The 19,106-nt window shown below is 43.1% G+C and overlaps 1 protein-coding gene across 1 annotated transcript; it reads left to right on the top strand.

The window, feature by feature from the left end:
- The first annotated feature begins 895 nt into the window (after nt 1–895).
- Nucleotides 896–12,023, top strand: LOC311145835 (YTH domain-containing family protein 2). The gene is made up of 6 exons (XM_084182161.1): nt 896–1,073; nt 1,286–1,310; nt 2,643–2,722; nt 3,639–5,291; nt 8,950–9,018; nt 11,045–12,023. The coding sequence occupies exons 1-6, from the start codon at nt 1,047–1,049 to the stop codon at nt 11,066–11,068; spliced, it is 1,878 nt and encodes a 625-aa protein (XP_084038287.1). The 5' UTR covers nt 896–1,046; the 3' UTR covers nt 11,069–12,023.
- Nucleotides 12,024–19,106: the final 7,083 nt, after the last annotated feature.

Below are 19,106 nucleotides of genomic sequence, written 5' to 3'. Positions count from 1 at the left end.
CCAACACCTTCATTAAGTTTGCTGACGACACGACGGTGGTACTGGTACTTCCTGTATATAGCTCCATTCTTGTGTATTTTATTTTATTCTTTGTGTTACTATTTTATTTTTAAACTCTGCATCGTTGGGAAGGGCTTTTAAGCTAGCATTTCACGGTAAAGTCTACACCAGTTGCATTCAGCGCATGTGACAAATAACATTTGATTTGATTTTGACATACCATACAAAACATTCCGGACTTACATCTACCCCTGAGTCCAGGTTGACTTTATATGTCCAAACTCAGAATCAAATATGCTTCACAAAAATAACATGGTTGCTGTGGTAGAACGTTTATTTTGATTGGCGAATTTTCTGCATTTAGCAAAGTCCTATTATGTAACCTGATTACAGATGTGTCTTTGTAAATGTGAACACGAATAATAGGGAAATCGTTATTCATGCTAGCATGTAAACGTTTAAATCGAACTATTATATTAATCTGAATATTCGTGCGTGTAACTGTAGTGACTGACATAACATGAGTAAAACTGCTGATATACAACCACATTTCTAAATTGCACCTTGTGAATTATACTATTGTAACTCTCGACAGTAAGTTGAGACAACGACTGAGTTCCTAAAAAATAATAATAGTTTTTTAAAATTCATCCGCGGCCCTACAAAACCCCATCCCTGGTCTAAGTCAATATAGCTACTTTCCTAATTATGAGACAATCTCCGTTTATCTATTGTAACAATTATTCAAATGTATTAAATGTCTGTTTTTCATAATATATTGTTTACCTGCATCATATAGTTCCTCCATGCCGTTGAGGGGCGCATGTTCGTCATAAATAAATGCCATCGATAAAACCAGCCGCTCAGCCATGTTGAAGAAGTCGCTCGGCGCGGAGAGAGCAATAGGACTGCATCCCGCCATTGTGTGGATTCTAAGCTCTGTAGAGAGACAGGGGCACTTGGCTAACTCTCAAATAGACATTTCCTACACCCTGCAGCTTAAATAAATAAAAATATTAAAATACAAAGGCGCCAGGGAGAAAGACATGTCAGCCAGCAGCCTTCTCGAACAGGTAAAGAGAGTCACTTTATGAATATCAATCGAGACGTAACTAGGATAGCTTGTTCCAGAGGCAGTGACTCTCTCTGTAGCTAGCTAACGTTAGTGCAGTAGGCCTGACCACCTGCTAAAGGACTGACTGGTGAATATACATTTCTTCATTTATTTTTCCCTTCCTCTTTTCTCATAAATCAAACCTTCATGAATCACCTGGACCCAATCCAGAGACCGAAAGGCCAAGGAAACAAGGGTAAGTTATCGTAACATGACAAGTTTACTGTGTCTGTATGCGGATATTTCCGTGTGGTGGTTTCGGAAACCCTACTCTGCGTGCGCGGATGTGATGATAGTTAGCTAGCCAGATAGCAGGCCAGTCTCACCATTGTGCCCATTTCGCTTCTATAGTTGATTGGACATGTGAAACAATTTCCGATAAGTTGGTACTATTTACTCAATATTTTATTTTGTATGACTTTTAGTGTCATGTGTGAATACACCATTGTGAATTTTGAGGCAATCCGTCAGCGTTGGCTAACGTTGGTTGCTAGCTTGGTAACTAATTTAGCTCGCGCTAGCTAGCTAACATGAGCGTCCTCTCCTACATTCGCAAGTTAGCTGACTAGGCATTTCCTAAGTCGGATGGCTAGTGGCTTACTGGCTCATTGGTTAAATGCTAGCAACGCTTTGCAATGAGTAAGTTGACAAATTAATGTTTACATCAAGTTAGGCTTAAACCTCCCACGCAAAATAATCATGTTGTTTAGTTCGTTGGCTAACCTCAGTATTTAAAGGATACTCAAGAATTGCCTGCCAATGACACGTCTTCCAGCGTGCTGTTCTCACCGAACCAGTAGCAAGCTTCTGGTCAGTTATTGTCAAACCACGAAGTTGCAATGTTTCAGATCTTTTTCAATGTTTTGAGGCAACTTTGTTTACTAGCCAGGCCTGTTTTCCAGTTTGGCAATTCATTTTCAGATTCTGCTTAGTTATGGCAGGACGAACTGAAACACACTCTGACAAGTTTAACGTTATGTCATGACTACAATCACTGATATTAAATACAAATCGATTGTTTTCTCCTGAAGTTGTAACTAGAAACAATATTCTACTGCACCTCATATCACTGATTTCACTGCCCATTGGTGGTTGCAACCGATTTACTGTGAGTAACAGGCCGCTTCTGCATGTAGCAATTGTGCTGCAGTTACAATCTGTCAACAATAACGTATCTAGCATTAACTGCAGCACCTGATACAACCCCTAGGGCCTAGTGTTATTTGTTTTATAGGTGGCACACTATAGACCTAGCCAGCAGGAAAGACAACTCTTGTCCAACTCAACCAGTCCCAAGCATTTGTTTGTCACCCATTTTAGTGCATTAAAACAGCATATTTGTGGCTGTGAACTGTAGTTGTGCAATGCTAGAGATCTCATCAAGCTTCATGACTTCCTGGCTCTTATTCTGTCTTGACTGGCTGCAAATATGTAGGCCTATGACTAGTTGTATTGACTATTTCCACCTTATGCAAACAGATGTATCCTAGCACTGTATCTTACATTGCTATATACTCCTCTTTTCCAGTGCAAAACGGAGCTGTGACCCAAAAGGATACTTTGAATGATGATGAGTTTGAGCCTTACCTGAACACTCAGGCCAGACAGGTGAGTACCAGTCCACTACCCTCCGTTTGACTAGGCCCACACTGTACACTGTTCCTAACATTTGCCTGCTTAGACTCCCGAGTGGCGCAGCGGTCTAAGGCACTGCATCTCAGTGCTTGAGGCGTCGCTACAGACCCCCTGGTTCGATTCCAGGCTGTATCACAAGGCGTCGCTACAGACCCCCTGGTTCGATTCCAGGCTGTATCACAACTGGCCGTGATTGGGAGTCCCATAGGGCAGCGCACAATTGGTCCAGCATCGTCCAGGTTTGGCCGGTGTAGGCCGTCATTGTAAATAAGAATTTGTTCTTAACTGGCTTGCCTAGTTAAATAAAGGTAAAATACAAAAATAATTTAAACTGCAGGAAAATGGCATTCGTTCACTTAACATTTTGACACAGCCTCAGTTCTAATAGAAATAATGAGGATGATGAATAAGCTACATGACTCAGGTTATGGTGGTAACTCCCACTGGTACATTTGCATTCGTCATCCATAATGGGGAGATCTCGCTGTACAACTTTACAGTGAATTACTTTTATACTGTTACAATTCATCATGTTTAGCGTGTAAATACTCTTCTCTCCCCGATTTTTACTATGTAGTCCATTTCCTTTTCTAGAATTCATTTGGAATTAAACTGGTCTTCATCTTGTCGTAATGTCTGTTGTGTGCCCTCAGTAGTGGGCCTAAATGGAAATAATGGAGCCTGTATTCCTCCAGTCAAAGGAATGCCACTGTTTTGTCCTCATAAAGCAGTTCATTGGTGTGAAAGTGGACACAGTCATCCTAGTCTAGGTGGCAGCCGAGGCTGATCGAGATCCAAGCGAGGATGTCCATCAGTTCGATGCCCTGCTTTCTGTAATGTAATGATTGAAACAGTCAACAGGCTAACCAGTGTTTTCTTCTCTCCGCAGAGCAATGCTTATACGGCCATGTCGGACTCCTACATGCCCAGTTACTACAGCCCATCCATAGGATTCTCTTACTCCCTGAACGAGGCAGCATGGTCCACCGGTGGCGATCCCCCCATGCCTTACCTGGCCTCGTATGGACAGCTGAGCAACGGGGAGCACCACTTCCTGCCCGACGCCATGTTCGGCCAGCCCGGCCCGCTGGGCAGCAACCACTTCTTGGGCCAGCACAGTTTCAACTTCTTCCCCAGCAACATAGACTTCTCTGCCTGGGGCAACAACAGCTCTCAGGGACAGTCTACACAGAGTTCTGGCTACAGCAGCAGCTATGCCTACGCGCCCAGCTCGCTAGGGGGCGCCATGATCGACGGACAGTCCCCCTTCACCCAGAACGAGCCCCTCAACAAGGCCCCTGGCATGAACAGCTTGGACCAGGGCATGGCTGGACTTAAGATTGGTGGCGGTGCTGGGGACATGGGGGCCCCCAAGGTGGTGGGCTCTGGCCTCCCCGGGGGACCCCTAGGCCACAGCCAGGTTTCTGGTGGAGCTCCCAGCATGCCACTGCCCCCCGTGTCCATCGCCCCCGCCAAGCCCGCCTCCTGGGCGGACATTGCCAGCAAGCCGGCCAAGCCACAGCCCAAGCTGAAAACCAAGGGGGGCATAACTGGGACCAACCTGCCCCCTCCGCCCATCAAACACAACATGGACATTGGCACTTGGGACAACAAGGGGACCATGCCTAAAGCGTCCACCCCCCAGCAGGCGCCTCTCCCCAACAACGGGCAGCCGCCCAACCAGGCCTCCCCTCAGCCCGGCACCATGGCCGGAGGGACCCCGCAACTGCCCCTCAGCAACGGACAGTTGGTGGCCTCTTCGGCCCAGCTGGGGCAGCACCAATTTCCCTCCAACGGACAGCAGGGCATAGGGGGTCAGCTGCAGCTTTCCCAGGGCCCCCCGCCTGCCACCCAGCCCTCTCAGCCCACCCGCTGGGTCCCTCCACGGAACCGTGCCAACGGGTTTGGGGATGCCGGGGGTGGGGCGGGGCAGTCGCCTCCCAACTCGGGCTTGGGTGGGGTGCTGGTGCCCTCGGAGCCCCACCCAGTGCTGGAGAAGCTGCGCCTGGTCAACAACTACAACCCCAAGGACTTTGACTGGAACCTCAAGCAGGGGCGTGTGTTCATCATCAAGAGCTACTCAGAGGACGACATCCACCGCTCCATCAAGTACAACATCTGGTGCAGCACGGAGCACGGCAACAAGCGGCTGGACGCCGCCTACCGCTCGCTGGGCGCCAAGGGCCCCCTCTACCTGCTCTTCAGCGTCAACGGCAGCGGCCACTTTTGCGGCGTGGCGGAGATGCGCTCACCAGTGGACTACAATACCTGCGCCGGCGTGTGGTCGCAGGACAAGTGGAAGGGGCGCTTTGACGTGCGCTGGATCTTCGTTAAGGACGTTCCCAACAGCCAGCTGCGGCACATCCGCCTGGAGAACAACGAGAACAAGCCAGTGACCAACTCACGGGACACGCAGGAGGTGCCTCTGGACAAGGCACGGCAGGTGCTGAAGATCATCGCCGGCTACAAGCACACCACCTCCATCTTTGACGACTTCTCCCACTACGAGAAGCGCCAGGAGGAGGAGGACTGTGTGAAAAAGGTAAAGGCCTGCCCTCCACCCGTCTGGGAAAATAAATAGGCCTACACCTTGGGTTGTGTGCCTGGGGAGAGGCATGCGAAGCCATGGGTCTGTGCGCAAAGGTCCTGAGAGCATGTCAAGAGCAAAAATCCAGTTGAAGAGTGCAGTAGTTGAAATAGATTATCAGTCATTTATATGTGTGTTCATCTTACAATGTGCCGTTCCTACAGAGAATTTGGATATGCCAGAAACAAAGTGCATGAACATCCCAGTTATAATATTTTAAAAGTTCCATGTTAGATTTATTATCTCACATGGATTTGTGAATTACGAATGCTGACCTTAGTGTTGATCAGGTGTGTCCATATGAAATGTAATGTTTATTTCCAATTCGGTATCTAATTGATGATCCTTGTGGAAATGTATCCCCCTTATGTATTAGGAATTGATGCATTTGTTACTGTTGGGACTTTTTCAGACACTTGGCCTACCAATCAATGCTCTAATTATATAGGCTACTGTATGTCACCATATCAGTCCCTCCAGGATTCTGCAGTGTTGTTTTGTGATGGTTGCGGACCAAAATGCTTGATTTTGCTGCGAATGTTCTGACACTGTGTTCTGCATGGCAATTTGTGATGATTTTGTCGAATTTGTCACCTGCGCTGACTGGGGAGAAAAGTTTGTTGATGTGTTGCTTTATTGAGGCATTTTATGCGGTAAAAGCATGGGGAATAGTTAACATTGTGAGCCCTGTTTTTGTAGTGTGGTGATTGGACATTTATATGCGGTAATAGTGCGGCGATTAGTCAAATTTGCAAGCCCTCGCATAATATGCGGTAGTTGATTAGCAAAAAATTATGCAATCGCACAATCCTGGAGGGACTGCCATATACATTTTTAAAAGGTGAAATGGGAAGGTTTTTGCTAGTCTAGTTAACAAAATGCCAGCAGTCACTTGTGATTACCAAGATGCATTTTGTCGTTGAACCTTTTATAATGACTCCCCAAATAATTAGAATATACATTATTATGCTCAGTCTCGACGTCATGTTATCCGAAACAACCCTCATTCTTTACGGAGGATTCTGTTCACATTATGAAATGCATGTTTACATTGGTCCTTCAGTCTCAATGGCCATTAACCTACGCTTCATGACCTAAAGTATGTGGACACATGCTCGTCGAATCTCATTCAAAAATCATGGGCATTATTATAATAATAATAATATGCCATTTAGCAGACGCTTTTATCCAAAGCGACTTACAGTCATGTGTGCATACATTTTTATGTATGGGTGGTCCGGGGGATCGAACCCACTACCCTGGTGTTACAAGCGCCATGCTCTACCAATTGAGCTACAGAGGACCACATTAATATGGAGTTCAAATCAAATTTTATTGGTCACATGCGCCGAATACAACAGGTGCAGACATTGGTCCCCTTTGCTGCTATAACAGCCTCTACTCTTCTGGGAAGGCTTTCCACTAGATGTTGGAACATTGCTGCAGGGACTAGCTTCCATTCAGGCACGAGCATTAGTGAGGTTGGGCACTGATGTTGGGCTATTAGGCCTGGCTCGCAGTCGACATTCCAATTCATCCCAAAGGTGTGGGGTTGAGGTCAGGGCTTTGTGCAGGCCAGTCAAGTTCTTCCACACCAATCTCGACAAACCATTTCAGTATGGACCACTCTTTGTGCACGGGGGCGTTGTCATGATGAAACAGGAAAGGGCCTTCCCCAAACTGTTGCCACAAAGTTGGACGCACAGAATCGTCTAGAATGTCATTGTATGCTGTAGCGTTAAGATTTCCCTTCACTGGAACTAAGAGGCCTAGCCCAAACCATGAAAAACAGCCTCAGACCATTATTCCTCCTCCACCAAACTTTACAGTTGGCACTATGCATTCGATGGTGAACGCGTTTCCACTGCTCCAGAGTCCAATGGCGGTGCGCTTTACACCACTCCAGCCGATGCTTGGCATTGCGCATGGTGATCTTAGGCCTGTGTGCGGCTGCTCGGCCATGGAAACCCATTTCATTTAACTCCCGACGAACAGTTCTTGTGCTGATGTTGCTTCCAGAGGCAGTTTGGAACTCTGTAGTGAGTGTTGCAACTGAGGACAGATGATTTTTACGCGCTTCAGCACTCGGCGGTCCCGTTCTGTGATCTTGTGTGGCCTACGACTGGCTGCTGAGCCATTGTTGCTCCTAGACGTTTCCACTTCACAATAACAGCACTTACAGTTGACCGGGGCAGCTCTATTTGAGGTGCTTATAGGCTAGCTCGGGTTCTGACTGGAGCTGTGTACATCATAATACTGATTATTGTTAGAAAGGGGTGGACTCACTGTAGGTCTGTATCGCTATGTATTACCGACTGTTTTTATAAAGACTACAGAGTGCTGGTTTGTCAGCTCTGAAGAGGAAGCAGCTTTCCTTACATCGAAACAGGCCTAGCTATTGGGTTATATTGGACAGTCCTGTTTCGCTTAATACTCCATTGAGACGAGCTGTTCCGACAATGTTGCACATTTAATTTCTGTCTCGTATGTTTCCTTCAGTCTTATTTTGCGGAAACTCAAACCCTGCTTCCTTACATAGTGGTATCCGATGACATTCAATTTATTTTTTAAAGTAACTGTCCAGTGAAAATCTCACAGTTCCTATTCTGTTAACTCCTATCCAAATAATGTGGTTGACTCATCCTATGCTTGTATTTGTGGCCTAAGTGTAAATTGGAGAAAACACTACAAAAACCCCTCAATCAGTAAAAAGAAAATGCTTGCTCTTTCCTCATTGAGGATTATGTAATCCTCCTTAGGAGGATGAGCTGGCCAATCAGCAGTCTACTCTCAATACCCCACACCATACTGTTGGGGTATGCCCACACCATTCCAACACAGAAAAGCTGCTTAACAGTTTTCCTTTAAAAAAAAATTGCAATTATTTCACTCATATTGTAATGAATTATAGGTCATATTTCATAGCAATCTGGAAACACTGGACAGTTACTTTAGAGACGTAGCATCCTTTTCCATCAGTATCTCAACATTGCATGACTGAGGCTGTGAGTGCAAAACACTGTCTGCATTATTTACTGCGACAAGGAAACTGCACTGCACCTGGAGGCATTTCACATTTATACAACTGGTGGTTCCAATCCTGAATGCTGATTTGGTTAAAACCGCGTTCCAGCCGGTGTCTATTCCACAAGTTACCACCGGCTTAATCTATGACGTTAAAATGCCTATTTACTCTGTTCCATCTATTTCACAGCGAACTCCCCATACATATCCTGAAAAGACTTCATATTTACTAGTTGTCAAAGAAACTTATGTCACTGAGTTAACTGCAGCTTCCTCTTATCTAGACAATCGAGAAATGTGTTTATCTTAGTTTTGTGGTCAACACATTGATACTGACAGCTTTCAAATTACCAATGATCTTTGCTGTATAACTTACCAATGAAACAAAATGTTAATGTTTTAGATACTGATCGGGGTTGACTGATTTTTATGATTCAAATGTAATGTTTCATCTATATCCAATTCGAGACCTGAGTCCACTTACTGTAAATCAATTAAGCTGTTGATGCATGTATGCCCAAAATTGATGGAGGTTTCCCGTCCTTCCTGTTTTGTTCCTAACTAAAGCCTGATGATGTTTTGTTACCAGGTGGAGGTCCAGGGTAGCGAGCCGTACCCCAGTAACCCCAACCCCAGCAGGAGTCATTACAGACTTCAGGTAACGCCCTAGCCCCCACTTAACTCTCTTGCTCTTGTAATAGCCTAACCGTAGTGTGGATTTACTCTCCATTAGGTGTACTCCGTAGAGGCTCCGCAATCGCTTCGAGACTTCACCATACACTGCACAGAGATTTTGGTCCATGCCATAATTTGTGACTTTACTTAAGTGTCGGTGAGGTTTTGTTACGGACAACACTTGGTGGAGTGTAAACCCAGTCTTAACAGGCCTGCTACATTAGATGTGTCGCTCTTAATATCAATAAATTATTTACAAGAATTCTACACTTGGCTTGATAAAGTGGCTCACTCTGGCAAAAAAATTATGCGTCCAGTGTAGCATCTAAAAACCGACAGTTTTTCTGCTCCCCTGTTAGACCCACGCAGACCATATGATTTTAACCGTATTATGGCACGATTTTCCAGCCCCAGACAAAATGTCCACATCGTGGGCAAATTATTACGTCGTAAACTATTGTCGGACGTCTTTGCTCGTTCCGTGTGACAGGGTCTAGGTCTGACGATTCAAATACCACTACGTGCAGTCGTATGCTCCGACCAAAGTTCTTTCGCTGTCTTTTCACAAAGTGTGGCTGGTGTTACGAGCCTATCCCGGTACCTGACCAACAGGAACACGTCCGGCACTGAGTAAGCACACTATGGATATTGTAAGTAGTCAGATTAATACAACGGCTTGATTTAAACGTTTACATGCTTTGCAAGGAGAATGATTTCCCTAATACTCTTGTTTTACAAGACATCTGAAATCAGGCTACCTGATGGCACAAAAATCGCCAATCAAAAGAAACATTCTACCACAAATGGCCCGCTATTGCATATTTTTGGGAAGCTTATTTGAGTTCGGACAAAGTTAACTTTTTAAGATGCTTGCGGTTTTTCCGAACTCATTTTACTCGCGCATAGAGGGAGGCTGGCGCGTGCGTAGTAGATCAGATGCACCGCTGCAGTTGACGTAGCCTCGCAAGTCAATTGCTGAATGTGACGAGACAACTGAAGCAAATCGTACAATCTGGCCAGGTTGATATCAAGATTTTAATTTCGTAACAATGCACAGTGTGACGTAATAATTGTAAAAGACAGAATCTGACGTACAGTGTAGGAAGGCCTTTTTAGTTATTTTGTTTTTTTTTAATTGGAGGACATTTCATCAAGTTAAAGTCCCTTTGTCTCAAAGGGACCAAAATGTAGATGTGCTCAATGTGCTACTCTTGACTGGATGGTGACAAATGTCCCATGTCTCACCAGATGAGTATTGCAAATGTCTGAAAGTGGTCAGAACTGCATGTTATAGGCCAGGCACACCAAACGTTTTTAGTAAAAAATAAAACGTATAATTTTTTAGACTATTTTAGTTTTGCTAAAAAAACATTTAAAATCACTAGGAATTCAGCAAAAAATAAAATGGGGAAATCTGTTCCCAAGTATTCTGGAATTCAGCAAAAAATAAAATGGGGAAATCTGTTCCCAAGTATTCCGGAATTCAGCAAAAAATAAAATGGGGAAATCTGTTCCCAAGTATTCCCACAAAATAAATGTGATCGCGTTTCAATGTAATCGATATGAAATCATTGATTTACTCTTTTTGGCCTTAGTTGTGGTCAATTTGCAGTGTACTATAATTATGTTCCGGGCCCCCGACCATATGCTCCGACAAAAATCGGCCCACGGCTGAATCTAGTTGCCTTCCGGTGTTGTAGACTATACACATCCTATGGTGTATTCATGTAGAACTACTCTGTGGGACTGTTAGGACCTGGCGGTAGGGAGATATGCTTGTCTTGGTACCAGTAGATATGGGTTCTCAGGGTGGTGGAAACTTTTTGTTTCTGTTTTTTTTTAAATGTTATGTGAAGAACCACAACCTCCACTCTCTTACATCCATTGATGGGAGCATGGTAACTATGCCCACTGGATACATACAAATATGATCTGCAACATTTTGTTTTACTGAAAAGCTCAATCTCTGAGTCCCCAAACTGAAGTGTAATTTTCTTTGTGTCCCACAGGAGCGCCAAGGACGTGTCAAGTAGCAGTCACTGCTTTGGGCAAAAGACTGCAATGACCCCTCTTTTTCCCCTTTCCTACCCCATCACATTCAGATCTTTCAAGAAATTCTAAATGGGGTAAAAATTTAACCAAGGACAAAAAAACAAAACAAAATGAAGACTTTCTTGATTTCTTTTTACTTTAAAAGACTGACTTCGAACTTGTAGTAAAATAAAAAGAAATTATTATTCATAGGACTACAACTTTAATGCATAGCATCCTTAGGTGAATCTATTTTTTCCTCTACACCCCCCCCCCCACCAATCCACTACATATGCTTTTTTCTTCCTCATATGCTCCCCCCCCCCCCCGCCTGTTTTTACAGTCCCCGAGAGCAAGTCTGTAGTTCCTCTCATGCAAAATTCTAGTGGACATTTAGTGGCTGGAAGTCCAGGCGGGCCATTTGTCTAATTTCTTTGTAAACCCCTCCTCCCTCCTTCTGTGGGAGATTAAATCATCCAATCAGGACGGGGGGGGGGGGGGGGGGGTCTCCTCCTCAGTGGATATTCGTCATCGCACCCTTCAAGAAGTTTCTTTTTCATATGCTTCCATCTGTTATATATATAAAAAAGAAAGAACTAAACCGAATGTTCGAGATGACCCTGTTTATTTTTTGTGGTGTGTGGGGAGAGTGGGTTAAGTTTGTGGGAGGGGGGGAGTTGAAAGCAAAAATAATTGTTACGTTTAGCCTTGGTCATTGTATAATTTTATGTACAATTGTACGAAATGGGGCCCTGTTTGCGGTCTTCAGAACTTATTTGCCCTCTTTCTTGGACTGGTTTATTATTGATGTTTCCATGAGCTGCTTTCCTCCCGCCATCTTTGTTTCTTCCTCATCTTCCTTCCGTTTTCTTAAAGACCGCGTCGACGCGAGTGTCCTTGCCCCCACTCTTTCTATTAATCAGTTCAAAGTAATAAATGTCGTATACTCAGCAAGAACTCGTGTGCATTCCCCTTGTTTGACTGTAAGCACTTTTCATGCTTTGTGCATCCTTTTTCTGTTATGTTTTTTTAAAAGGGTAAATGAATGTTTTATTACTTGGTAATTAAACCCTATTCCCCCACACACACTTAATTATACCCCAAACACCCCTCTTTGCACCACTAACCACCACTATCCCTTTCCACCGTGCCCCTCTATTGGCTGCTCAACCATAACACCACCCTTGCAGAATGTCAATGTTGGTGAAGAAACTACTGGCTTTTCTCTGTGGCATAATAAAGTCAAGCTTGCTATTTTCTCTTCTTGAAACTAAACTACAGGGGTTTTGTTAAGGGCAGCGTTGTTAATCTGTTATTAGGCCAGTATAATCTTGAGTGGTATCAGTAGCTGATTCCAATGTGCTGCTGTTTTCATGCTTGTGGTCTTTTCATTGTGCTGAACTCCGCATCTACTAGATCTTGGGTCACTGTTAAGAATGTTACTGTTCAATCTTGGAGTGAATTTCAGCCTACAGTTGGATATTTCAGTCAAGGGAGATTTGGATTTTGTAATTAGAGATGCTGAACATGTAGGCCTATTTTTATGGAGGCATCTTGCTGTTAAATATGTTGGTGAAACAACCTGTATAGTATTAGCACAGATGTGAGAAACACACTTTCCATATCTTGAATTCACTTCGGTGCAGTGTCACTCAACATTAATGTTTAGGATAATCGGTATGCTTTGTCTTGTCGCTCACGTTATGGCCCAGAAATTAGACCTCTTGTAACTTATGGTATAATTACAGTATAAGAGCGTCTGCTAAATGATGTAAATGTACAGTACTTCAAAAACTGTGAAAATGCATCCATCGCACTGATCCATAAGCAGTATTGCCACTCCCCACAACGGGTCCGATTTGTCCCCCCCAATCATTTATTTAAAATCAAGGTCATTAGGAAGGTATTCTTAATGTTTTGTACACTCTGTACAGTATATTTAGCCTATTGTCACTGCATTGCTTCTCAATGTGACGCCCATCATGTAGCTTAGGTGTAATCAACAGGATACTGATGATGAATCTGAAAATCAAGAATTCTCTTTGTCCGAGGATAGATACTGCGCAGACCACCCATTCATCCATCATCTCACAAGTCGGACTGTGCTTGAAGCCTATTTGGCTGCGTTTTACGCAGGCAGCCCATTTCTGATTGGCAAAAGAGCATAATTGGACTACCACAGCCTTTGTGTGCATTCATTATGTTGAAATGTCTTATTTTCAGACGAGCACATTCACTGCAATTGCATTCCCCAATTCGGAAGCAGAGCAATGCGCTATTGGGGAATTTAAGCCCTGAACGACGCCTGACATGGCACTATCTCCCAGGCTGCGTGCCGCCCCAAGACCGGAGCCATTCTTAGCAAGCTAACTTTGCTAGCTACTCTTGTGAACTAGATGGTTATATATGCTGGTTGGTAGCTTGTATAACTGATGTGTATAATTTTAAGTGACACTTCATTTTTTTATGGATAATATTTTAATTTACAGAGTGGGTGAGCTCCATTCCTGACAGGCTGATCAGATTCCCTTTGTCTCAGCACTGGATCAGATTCATTAGCAGCCTCAGAGGCTGATGAGTCAGGATGCTGCCTTGTAGGATGTTTCATGAGCAAAGTTCCTAGCAGTCAAAGTGCCTTATAGGCTGATGCATATGATCCCACTGGATCAGATATGCATCTGCCCTATAAGGCACTTTGAATGCTAATCTGCCTGCGAGGAGCTTTGCTAGTGAAACAGCCTATATAGTAGCATCCTAACTTATCAGCCTCTGAGGCTGCTATTGAATCTGATCAGCCTGTCAGGAATGGAGCTCATCCACTTTTGACATTTAAATATTGTCCACAAAAAAAGTGCCCCATTTTTAGAATTATACACATGTCACTTATGCAAGCTAACAACCAGCATAGATTACTATCTAGTTAGCTAGCTCACAAGACTAGCTGTACTTCTTGCTAAGTAGCCCTGCTTCGATTGGCTTTGGTCTTGGGGGCAGCATGCAGCCTGTGAGACAGGCCGTCTGTCAAGCGTGGTTCAGGGCTTAAATGCCCCACAAGCTTCAAGCTCATAGAAAATGGCGGGTGAGATAGATATACATAATGGCCACTGGGTGGCGACAAACATTTATTTGAGTCCGTTGTCATGCCCTGGGTCAGCATAATGGGAGTGCTGGAGATGAAACAGCCAGGCATTCTCTAGTCCAGGGGTACTCAACGCTTACACTGAGTTCTAGAGCCTGCTGGTTTTCTGTTCTACCTGATAATTAATTGCACACACCTGGTGTCCCATGTCTAAATCAGTCCCTGATTAGAGTGGAACAATGGGGGGAAAATGCAGTGGAACTGGCTTTGAGGTCCAGAGTTGAGTTGGAGGCCTCTAGTCTACCTGACCATGCAGTCACGCCAACAATTTCCACTTTTGAAGGAGACGATGGGCCACGTTTTCTTTTAAAACCATGAGTATCACGAAATTAAATTAAGACATTGATTAGGAGTCATCAGATAAGGTTGTTTGAGCGTTCAGCAGGCCTATGTAGAAATGTGCGGACGGCTGTTGAATATGACCCTTTCACTTCTTGATTTGTTCACCACGGGATGAGTTCTCATGTATGCAAATACGGACCACGTGTGAACATGTATTGCCTACGTTTTATTTAAACTTGTCTGTATTGCCTTTCATTCGATATAGGTAAGCAGTTCCTCGGGATACCCCTAGGTGACCTACATTGACTATGGCAACTAGACCTCCTTCAAATGTAATAATAATATAATATGCCATTTAGCAGACGCTTTTATCCAAAGCGACTTACAGTCATGCGTGCATACATTTTTTTGTGTATGGGTGGTCCCGGGGATCGAACCCACTACCTTGGCGTTACAAGCGCCGTGCTCTACCAGCTGAGCTACAGAGGACCACGAATGTCAACAGAGTTCCTTCTGAGTCTGACGGTGTGGAATATGGTGAGCAAGAAAAGATGATGATATTGGTTCAAACGCTTGTGTGCTGCTCTGTCAGTCATTCTCATGGGCTAACTTGAGCCTAAACCACGTAACTGCACAGTGCATCTGTGTTCTAGACGAGGCTACATGCTTTCACATTATTCTGTTTGATGACACATTTTCACCATGGACTCATGACATCATCCATGAATCGCCTAGTCTGCAGTCGGCAATGAGAAACTAGTTGTCAGTGTTCTCCAGTCTCACTGACGGAGGCTGTTACTTGCGAGGGGGTGGGGGCTTAGTGGGCGAGGGTGGGGGTTGGCGGCACGCGTCGAGGAGTCTGCGGTTGGGGTGTGAAACATGTAACCCAAGGGGGCTTCCGATGACCCTTATCCGCTCCTCTCTGGGGACTCCTTGGCCCTTGTGGGATGCAAATGAAAGGCCATGAAAGAGAGGGGGAACTGGGCCCAAAGAGAAGAAGGAGAAGAAAATAAACCGGGGGTGGGGATAAGGCAGCATGCATAAGAACAACCTTGCCTGTGGGAAAAGCTGCTTCGTTGTCTTCGCTGTCGAAGGAGGATGATAACTGCCCCTACTGTCAACTAGGGGGGCTTTTTGTCTCTCTCTCTCTGTCTTTATTCTTTCTTTGTCTTTATTCTTTCTTTGTCTTTATTCTTTCCCACTGGCTTTATTTTAGCTACACGTGCACATTTTTTTCTCATAGGTTATAGAATTTTACTTGGTTGAATATTTCCTCATAGGGGCTCTCCTTTCTTCCCATCTCTAAGGTGGTGGTGATGGTTAGGTGTGTGTTCTCAAATCATTCAGTGTATAAAAAAAAAAAAAAAAACTGTTTCATCATGGTACCTTTTTTATTTGTTAAATTGTGACAATGGTGCACACTTTATCCACATAGCCAACCCTTCCAACAAATAACCATACTTCTCTGTTTTGGAAAATGTGGGTGATATGGTAGGTCTAAATTTAAGCAAAAAGGCCTGAGGGGGTTTGATATATGGCCAATACACCACGGCTAAGGGCTGTTCTTAGGGTGGATAAAGCCATTATTGGCCATATACCACAAACCCCTGAGGTGCCTTATTGCTATTATAAACTGGGCTCAAACCACCCAATTTATAATTCTAGTTATAAACTGGGTGGTTCAAACGAATGCTGATTGGCTAAAAGCCGTGGTATATCAGACCACGGGTATGACAAAACATTTATTTTTACTGTTCTAATTATGTTGGTAACCAGTTTATAATAGCAATAAGGCACCTCGGGGGTTTGTGGTATATGGCCAATATACCACCGGCTAAGTGCTGTGTCCAGGCACTCCACTTTGCATCTTGCTTCAGAATAGCCTTTAGCCGTGGTATATTGGCCATATACCACACCCCCTTGGGCCTTATTGCTTGATTATAGGTCTATATAGTCAATATGAATAATCTAGTCTTGACATTCCATACAGACTATAAATAAAATAGACAATACATTTCCATGCCAGTTGAGCATTCTGGAGATTACAGTTAATGTATAGGCTAAAATACAAAATCAGTAGCCTAATCATCTGAAAATGAAAGCACATGTATGGTTCTTCGGTTGAAGGGTCGATTATTCTGAAATTAATTGTAGGCAATTGGAGACCGTATAAAAATGTATTTCCTATTTGGACATTATTGAATATGATTAGGCTATTTTTTTATAATATACAGGTCTACATTGTAAATTATTATTATCATTTTAAGTGGTTGTTATGAAATTGTTTTAAATTACTAATAAATCAGGTGCATTCTTATTTTTACTTTGAAATACAAGGTCAGGTTAAGCATATTTCATTGCTGTTTTGTCAGATCGTTCCTTTCGCGCTCAGCAACCACACGCGCACCTGATTATTATAAAGTAATCCATCTACTTCTTTATTACGCTTCGCCATGTCTAACCCCGACCCGAATTTACATCTCAAAATTATTATTTCTTTATTTTGCTCTCTTTTGAACATAGACGTAGTCTACTTCGTGTCAGAATAGTCCTAAGCGTGGGACTCTTTTGTCGTTTAGATTCAGTAGCTTTAGGAATTGTTCTTTCTTCAAAAGTTTTTCACAACAACAACAACAAAAAGATAGCCTATGGCATGTTTGATTTGAGGGTAAATTATAGAAGAACTGAGAATATGGTTTTAAATCTCCAATATATTCTCTTAAACTCTTAAACTATACTGAAATACATTATTTATTATTTAGGGCAATTTAAGTGATTTTAAACGTCACACTTTTCTCTTTTATATTCTGCTTTATCACAAATTCGACAAAGCTATAGTCCTACCGTCATTTTCATCATGATGTGCTCTGATGTTGCACTTCTTCTGGGCTAGGCTGCTTCTTCGAAACCAAATAGCCTATCAAGGTTATGTTAAGCCAATATTTAGGGCTATTTCATTTTAAAGACACTATTAGGCTACATATTGGCGTGGATGTCATATTTACAATTTAATTAGGTTTACATTAATCCAATAGGCCTAACTCATCTTTTTCTACACGTTGGGCATTCTTTTTAATGGCTGTAACCTATTTATAATAAGAGTGCACCGTGTAGGCTATTGAAGATTGCAACAAAAAAATATGTTCTATTTGTGGCCTATATATAGGGTACTTGTATTGCTGCATTTTGCCTGTTCTTTTAATTTGAATCAGCAAATTATGGTCCCCTGCCCTATGAGACCTTATCTTCAAATAGCATCCCTTTAGTTTTGCACAGGGAGGGAAAGGCTTTAATTCTGCAAATAGTGCGATATGCTGAATATCAGTTGGCCCCGTGTGCTGTGTCAATAGGCCTTTATCTGATTATTTAAGAAGTTGTCTACTTTTGCATTATCCAGTTTCAGCAATACACCCAAACACCCAATCTGCTGCATTTATTCCGTCATAAAGCCGACGTTAATATCCCCGTCTCCTGCTTCCAAATGAGCAGACCATATTATGACAAAAGGGCTTTTATCCTTTTATGCAGTTATTCTTCCGCCATAATCATCTGTCAACTGCTTACCACACCAAGGGTCAACACCAAGTGACACCGTATTGCCCTCTGTTCATTCTATTGTTCTTTCAACAGTGTTTGGAAAATGCATAATGAAGTATTGGCTAAATACATGGGCCTATTTGCCGCCTTTACCTCTCGCGACATGAGCGGCACGTGCCCTGAGTGAATAGGCTTCAGGGTGATCTATGGATTCTAGAAAAAAGTAGGCCCATTAGGCGATTAGACGAAGTAGCCTCCTAGATAGGCTAATATTTACGTAAACCTCCATTTTAAATAGTGAAATCGTTACCCTATGTATTATGCTTGTTTAAATTGATTACAATTTTAAACGAAGCACACATTTATAATGAAATTGTAGGCTATCATGTATTTAGATTTCATCTAATCTCACCCATGCACTTGAATGTTGGATTAACTGTTCTGGTTGTTTTCAGCGTTTGGCAAATGTCTGCCTTCTACGTGTCTTTTGAGCACAGGTAGGCCTACATTTTAAATACATTATAATTCGTAGGCTACTGATGATAGGGTCACATAACGTGTGTAAATGAAAATGTGTTGTACCTTTGTGTTTGATATCTGATTTTGTTTGTATTGGCGTCGTTTTATGCAGATTATTTAGCCTGCAACATTTTCATATCTAGGTCAGCGGTCAACATCGGTCGCTCTTGCTTTGCAAATGTAGTTGTGTATTTAAAATGTAGTTGTGTATTGAATTGGGGAATAATAGATAGGTCTATTTCCTTATGAATTGCTGGTGTTGGCGCCCTAGGCTAGTTCAAATCACAGCCTTTGGTGTCTTTCTTGGAACCATTTGGAAAATGTACAACGTGTAACAAACAGCGGTGTCTCTCGACATGGCTGCTTTATTAACGATACTTACAATTATCACAAATACTGGTAATAATTTCAATATTTGGTCATCCAAAATGCAAGGGCATATCTGTTGAGTAGGATTTAACTTGCAATGCTGTGGGCCTGTGCCTGTATAGGATTAGCTGGAGATGGGTTTTCTATGAGCCAAACATAAGTAGATTCACCAACCAGTTCTCCTTTAAATCAAT

This window comes from Coregonus lavaretus, assembly GCF_964263955.1.
Source record: "Coregonus lavaretus genome assembly, chromosome: 18".
NCBI classification, from domain to species: domain Eukaryota; kingdom Metazoa; phylum Chordata; class Actinopteri; order Salmoniformes; family Salmonidae; genus Coregonus; species Coregonus lavaretus.
Note: the sequence above shows the minus strand (reverse complement) of the source record. Positions and strands in the feature narration are given on the sequence as shown.

Excerpts from the sequence above, each read along its gene's own strand:
- LOC311145835 (XM_084182161.1), top strand. The coding sequence starts at position 1,047 with ATGTCAGCCAGCAGCCTTCTCGAACAG. Across the intron at positions 1,074-1,285 it reads CCAGCAGCCTTCTCGAACAG|AGACCGAAAGGCCAAGGAAA; the intron begins GTAAAGAGAGTC and ends GACCCAATCCAG. Across the intron at positions 1,311-2,642 it reads GAAAGGCCAAGGAAACAAGG|TGCAAAACGGAGCTGTGACC; the intron begins GTAAGTTATCGT and ends CCTCTTTTCCAG.